The 7,500-nt window shown below is 38.2% G+C and overlaps 1 protein-coding gene across 2 annotated transcripts in view; it reads left to right on the top strand.

Moving 5' to 3' along the window:
- LOC138056571 (uncharacterized) overlaps positions 1-7,326 on the top strand; it is a 12,991-nt gene extending 5,665 nt beyond the window's left edge. For both annotated transcript variants that reach the window (XM_068902389.1, XM_068902390.1), the window contains 4 exons: positions 1,130-1,415; positions 3,933-3,955; positions 5,866-5,927; positions 6,835-7,326. In XM_068902389.1, the coding sequence (XP_068758490.1) occupies positions 1,130-1,415; positions 3,933-3,955; positions 5,866-5,908 (352 nt within the window). In that variant the 3' untranslated portion in view covers positions 5,909-5,927; positions 6,835-7,326. The remainder of the gene's footprint in view (positions 1-1,129; positions 1,416-3,932; positions 3,956-5,865; positions 5,928-6,834) is intronic.
- The last annotated feature ends 174 nt before the right edge of the window (positions 7,327-7,500 follow it).

A 7,500-nucleotide genomic window follows, 5' to 3' on the forward strand; every position in this document is an offset into this window, starting at 1 on the left:
TTTTGTAAGATAGAACGAAAAATGGGAGAGGCGAAATTTCGAAGAAGCGAAATATCAACGAAAATTCGCGCTAAAGGGAACGGAATATCAGGGAAATTTTGCAAAAATTGAGGAGGCGAAATTTCGAACAAGCGAAATATCAGTGAAAATTCATGCTCATTAGAACGAAACAGCAGTGAAATTCCGCAAAACCGCTACGCTTGGAGTGGTTTTTGGACAAAGCGTTCCCATATACTGAAGAACTCGGTCCTACAGTGAGGGGGGATTGCAGAGCCCATTAATTTAAAAAAATTTTGTCAATGTTCACAATTTGCTCAAAAGCCTTTTTGGACATTGGCTCATATCTTTTCAAAACCAAAGGATCGTATAAACTGTCAACAACAAACAAACTCCGTTTACGGGCCTTAATCACACGGTAGCCATGATGAGTTCCAAGGGATTAAAAACTTTTGTTTTGCCCCACTGAAACTTGTTCCCAAACATATCAACTTGAGGCTCAGGGTACAAAATCTTTTGTCTACTTGCCCAATGTGGCCGCTGCATGAATAAGGCCCATTGCATTCTTTGCAATGACTGTGAACAAGAATATATTTGGACAAACCAAATGCCCGTTCAGTACATGTTTAATTAAAGGAGTACCAGAAAGCGGTGTTTCTTTGCAAAAAGGAAAATTCTGGTTTGTCAGAACATGCTTGCTTGACCAACCATACAATATGTTGGGATAATAATTATTATAAAATTATTATCACTACCAACGGGCAGGACCATCAACGTCTTTGTTTCGAGGCATGGTACATTAATTCCGCTCGCACTCCTTTGAACCATGATGATGATGGCTTTTGCCTGACACATGCTTACATCTCATTAGTGTCAAAGGTCGCTAATTAGCATCTCTATAAAAGGACTCTTCCAAAGGTTTCTCTTCACTCCTTATGAAGACACTTGCCAAGCGTTGCAACATTGGGTCTCTGAACTGTAAATTTGTTAAGTTACATGTACTTTCAATTCCAAAGTGGAGTAATTACGGTACAAACTATGACTGATTGTTCACCTTCATTGCTCTGTGAACTGGAACTTGTCTTGGCTGGTTGACTATTATTCATTTGAATTATTCAATTCTGCTGTTTAGAAAACGGAGGCGAAAACAAGCAACAAAGAAGCAATTGCAAATGAGATTTGAAGAGGCCCAACTGATGCATCAACCCTTCCAGCAGGATCCACATTTTGGTCAATTCGATCAGCCTGCATATGGCATGGATCCAGGTTACGGACAGCCATATTACCACGAACAGACTGCAATGCATCCAATGGGTGGGGAATTCTATGACTACCCAATGGATAATATGGGTGGTCCATTTGCCGCTGCTCCTGCTCCGCCGCCTCCTCCTCCTCCACCTGGACCAAAACCAGCCCAGGTAAAAATTAAGAAACAGAAAACATGTACCGTGTTTCTATCGAGTTATAGAAACGCAAGTGAAAGTTTGGGAGAACGAGAAATGCTGTGGGCTTTTTCGAGTTCTCCCAAACTTTCACGAGTGTTTCTATAATTCGATAGAAACACAGAGTACATGTTTTCTATTTCTTTTAGAAAACAACGCGACGAGAAAAAGGAAAACAACTTGTTAACTCTAATTATCAAAATGTAAATTCTCTTTGCTCGCGCCATCACTATATCAACAGCTCGTGCTAGTTCTATGTCTCCATCGAGTTAAAGAAACACGATTTTTAACCAATCAGCGTGCACATTTTCTTAGGACTGTTTTCTAATATCTAATATTTGAGCTTCAATACACAACCCAGCACACACACACAGCTTGTTCACCATGTGCTTACTACCCTTGGACTGTTACATCTTTGTTTGGTATCATCAGCATACCAAAGCTAAAGTCAGTGCTCAGAGATGATATTTAAGCACAAGCTACACAATGTGTGAAAGTTTATTTTTTTTAATTTTCAAAAGATAGTTTAAATAATTTACTTCTCGAACGAGTATGGAGATAAATTTCTCTAAATAAATGCTTGTGTTACAAACTCACTGTGCTTTAAATGGACCGTAAGTTTAAATCATTTACTTTTAGTATTAGCTTGGAAATAAAGTTATTTAAAGTGATGCATGTGTTACAAAGTTATGCTGTATTAACTGAACTGTAAGTACCTTAAGCAAGTTTGGTCATTTGGGTGATAGTAATCCTGAGATGTGTTCTTCCTGGCTGGTGTTGATAAAGGAGGTTTCAGGTAACCACTTTCTTGCTTGAATGGAGTCTAATTAAATTCTGCATACAATGCTTGTATACTTTCAGCCATATAGCCACATAAGCACCACATAAGCCACATAAGTGCATTAGATCTTATATCCATGTATTTAGCACTAAAAAATGATAATAAAGTTAATTAATTTAATAAAGATAAAGTTACATAGCTTTACTTCACTTGTCTTCTCTTGACTTGCCGTAACCAGATGTGTCCTTGGCTTATCGTTACTTGGCTTAGCATGACTTGGTTTCTTTTAGCTCAGTTTGGCCTTGCTTCGCTTGACCTTTTGTCTTTATTTGGTTTGACATGAATGAGCTAGACTAGATTTGACTTGCATCACCTGGTCTTGCCTTGTCTGACCTGGACACAATATTGTTCTCAAGACAATCTCAATTTCCTTATCTGTATCTAAAATAGCTTATCTTCACTCATTTGTGTGAGGTAAATCTCAATATTATGGTTCCCATTCCCCCAAAAGAATGTTGAAACATGCCTGGGTTATTTGCCCTTCTCTCTGAACAACATTGTGTGGGGTAGGGTGGAGGAAGGGGGCATTGCTGAACATTGCTGGCCTTCGTTTCAAGTTGTGATCCAAAAAGTCGAAAAAAGGGAAAATTCTTAACTCTTTATGTCCAGGATTGTAGACCTGGCTACCCTTGATTAGACGAGACTCTACTTTGACTTGTTCTGACCTGAGATTGCAATATGTCTGTGCCAAGCGTTACCAAAACAGTTTTCTTGAAATTTACCGGTAGATGTAAGTTTGATTTTTGTCTCCTGGATGTTGGGATTCCTATTGTTTTGTTTTGGTAAAGACATTAAATGACTGGTCAACCTGTGTATTAAAACCTTAATGTCCATAAATCCATGCTAAAATGGAAGATTATTTAACACTGTTCACATAATTATGTCAATGATTTATGCCACCTCAAGACCTTAAGCAGCCCAAACTCTCTCTCTCTCTCCCTTCCCCTCCCCTGCCTCCCACTCAATTCAATGTTGAGTTCATAAGACCATCTAGTTTTTCCTGCAAGATGCTCACTGTTGTGAGGGGTCTTGGCAAGGAGGTAGTTAGGGCTCTTGTCTTGGGACCTAGAGATCCATTGTGTCCAATTGAGACACGTTCTGACCTCTCGTTGAATCTGATCCTGGTAATCCCGGTTCATCTCGTTAATTGCTGTTCTGTTATTTCACTGGCCTGAAAAGCCCCCTATGGGGAGTGACTAATTACATATGTATTCTATTGTGGAAGTGTCTCAGCACTATTGATGATTTTAAGCGGGTTTTGGTCAAACCTCTGCTTTTGTGTAACTTCCTTATCCCTTTCTAACAAAAAATGTTATTGCCTGGAGTAAATCATAATGTTATGGCTCCTTCTCCCCCAAAACAATGGGTTATTTTTGCATCTTCCTCAACAACATTGTGTTGGGTAAGTTTACAGTGATGGTAAAAAAGAAAACGAGTCTTGACCCATTTTGTCTGGCATTGCAGTTACCAGGAGAACCATTTAATTCAGAGGAGAAGAACATTAAGGTCTATAGTGATACAAGGCTACAGTACCTCCCTGGCCTTAATTCTGTTCATATATCAGGTCACCTAGGATTGTGCATTGGCATATTATTTTGTATACCTTGGCAATATGTAACCTTTGATCTTTCTTCTTTTTTTTTTTTCTTCAGGGCACAAAGGCTGCTTCAGGAGGGTCAGTATGGGTGATCTTTAGACATCGCACTTGATGATTAACAAACACTTAGGGCGCGTTCGATTGACCCTATTCTGGAATAGGAATACTTGGAGAGATGATTAAAATGATATGTTTGGCGCGGTTTCGAAGGAAGGAAGGATAATATGTTGAAAATATCATTTTAGCAGATATTTGACAATTTTAATGTGAATCCTGTAAGAACGAACGATTTCTAACTTATATTCTATGTATTCCTATTCCGGAATACGGTCAATCGAACGCACCCTTAAAATGGCAGCTTATGATAAAATGATTTGGCTCGTCAACAGTCCCCTTTTGAGACAGTAGATAGAGATAAACTGGTACTTGATAAGTTGCATTGTACACCAAGAAGGGAAAACAAACCTTCAGGAACAAGAATTAAAATAATGTGTAGTGTAACAAACCAAATTTCGTAAAAAGGAAGACCTGAAAATCTTGATTTGAGGTCTTGAAAGCCTCGTTTAGTTGGGATGGTCTTCATACATAAGAATTGAAGATCATAATTATCATAGTTTTGTGGCAACTAAAGCAATTGTGGAGTAATTAACAATTATAATAACATGGGTGACAAATTACTCGTTAATTCTGGTGCAAATTTCAGCGTTAATTTATAATTTCTCATGTAAAATTACAATGTTGCCATGGCAACTTTTCCTACAGAGCCAAAATGGTGTCCAGGTTTGAAAAAACCTGCGTCTTATGAACGTAATTTGTCACCCATGATGTTAATAGCTAATCAAATGGTATATTCATGAAATTAGGAAATAATTTCACTTGATTTGATTTGATTTTGGACAAAACACGCTTGAAATTATTCCCTAATTTCACTTGTCACGATTTGATTACCTGTACTCATTCACCTCAGGCTCGGTTAATATCGGTGAATAAAGAAGATATTCACCGAGCATGAGGTAGATAATAATTGTTTTAGTATAATTACAGTACATAGGGGATTATTACAAAAACATGCATTAACTACATGCTGTCCAATTTTGGATGAGAAAAATTCTGAGGACTGCCAAATTGGACAAGGCTGTAGGCCGAGTACAAGGAATTTTCTTAATCCAATTGTTTCCAAATTGGACAAGCATGTAGTCCTGTTTCTCATTAATTATATAGCATCCAAAAACATATGAATATGGCAAATATTAGACACTCAAATCAATCATGTACATGCAGCATTATTTGTGAACCTTCAAATCGGAGAAAACAGCAGTTTGATAGCAGTGATCATAGCTGCAACCTGATTGGTCAATACTCGGTTCTTTTGGTTGCTGTTATCACCATCACCAGCCTTGGGAAACTCATTAAATCAATCAATCAATAAGTCAATCAATAAATAAAAAGGACAATGGGAAGTTGATGAGCTTTCTGAGGTCGTAGGGACCCAATCCAACATCCCTTGGATTGTCCGTTGGATCTATTCTTGTCTATTTATGTAATATATCTGACATAATAATAATAATAATAATAATAATAATAATAATAAAATAATAATAATAATAATAATAATAATAATAATATCTGACCTGCTAATCGCCCTTTCTCGCAGTCGGAGACTGAATTGATAAGGACGCAGCTCAACGAGGTCGGACCGAAGGAGCTGCCGGCTAGGCGCTCGGCCCCTGATCACGACCCATGTATGACCTCGGAGCACAGCACCACAGCCTGATGGGAAAGGCCGAGAGGCGATTTTGAGGAGGGAGGAAAATCGGAGTACCCGGAGAAAAACCCTCGGAGTCAGATTGAGATCGACTGAAACTCAGCCCACATACGATCCGACGCCAGAGTTGAACCCGGGTCACAGAGGTGGGAGGCACGGTTGATAACCACTAAACCATCCTGACTCTTTGTTTGTTCTTCGTTTTTTTTTTTTTGTTTTATAGTGTCTTGGAATCAAAATCAAGCTTCCTCTCTGACGAGGAGTAACTCAAGTATTTTATTACAGGTTTGGAATTGTTTACGCCTTGTTAGCTTTTTGAATTTAAAACGAAAGAAACAAAGAAACAAAGCTTTACGAAATGGCCACAGCCCATGCTTTAAACAACTTTAACTGAAGCTTAAGTCTAACTTTCCTTTTTCTCCTCATTAGAAAATTAACACGACAATTTAACGAGTTCTTAGTGCGTGATTTTTAAATCACGCTTTAAATCTTCTGTCAGAAAGGAGTTCAAATTCGCATCTAGTTTACGAAATGTCGCCTCGAATGATTTAAACGAGCTTTACCGAATAATTAATTGATCTAAGGTGGGTCCAAATTCGGTAGGACACTGGCAGTGGTGAAAGCAATCGCTTGGCAATCGCCTTTCAGCATCATTCCCAGTTTTTGATCGTTATCGTTATCGTTATTTATCGTCATTATCTCTAAGATATGAAAGAGTTCGTTGTCCCTAGGATACTTAGATGATTACATTAACATTGTGTACTCCAATAAAGTCATTTTTACTCAATAGTGATGGAGTGCAAGCAAATTCATGACGCGCCGAAGCCGAGCGACCTATTGCTGCTCCTGTGAAACGGTTTTAATACCACTGAAACCTACGTTTCCGCAAGACTTTCTCGCTCAGTTATAACCTTTTAAATCCAGTTTTGCTACCTACAAAGTAATTCTCAATGTGAGATCTCCCAGCTAAGTTGCTGCATGCCACATGGTAGCAAGGGCTAACTTGCTTCAATTTATGATGATGAAGAATCTCATCTTTTTCTCAAAGCGCTTTAGAATCAAAGCATTGCCATGCATGCGGTTTGTGCCTTTTGATGATACTGCCTCCCCCACCCCAGGCTTGAAAGGCAAAAAACCGTCCAAGTGACCTTGGAGCTTCGCCTGATTGTGCTTTTTTGTGATTTGTTTTCAGGCTTCTCTTATACACAGCATCTTTGTGAAAGACACCGATCTAAATTTTCTACTCCTTTTACATTATTTAAGAAAACTACCTTCCTTGCCTTGAAAATGTATCCATCTTAACAAAATCCTTTTTGCCAATTTTCCAGATATAGAAAAACATTTTGTACAAGGCTTCATAGCATAGCATCGATTACAATATGATTTAACGTTCAGTTTACTATCTGACCGATGAAACAGTGTGTTTCAGTTTATTGTTTAAGGGTACTCGCTTTTCTATTTATCGCGCTCTCAAATCTTTATTGTAGTTGAGTGATCGATTATCAAGTTGTAGTGATAATCAAGTAAAGCAACTAAATTAACAAAATCAAACATTTTTAAACAACCTTTTTGACAGAAGTGTTCTTTTATGAGGTTAGCCACAGACTGTTGTATGATCGCTCCTTCATTTTTGCTTCTAACTCCAACATAACAAACTTCAATAAAAAGTCGCACTGAAAAAAGTTTACTTGTCTCTGTAATTTAGAAAATTTGCGTTAGTTCAAGCCCTGCTTGTTTTATGAAGCGTTTATATCATACACGACGCTAGAGCGTGTCTTTGCTGCGAGGGAACGAGGATGGCTGTTCATTTAAAGTGTCCATCACCACAAAAGAGTTTTCTGCTCAACAATCGTCTTCA

The sequence above is a fragment of the Montipora capricornis genome, chromosome 7, assembly GCF_036669925.1.
Source record: "Montipora capricornis isolate CH-2021 chromosome 7, ASM3666992v2, whole genome shotgun sequence".
Lineage (NCBI taxonomy): Eukaryota > Metazoa > Cnidaria > Anthozoa > Scleractinia > Acroporidae > Montipora > Montipora capricornis.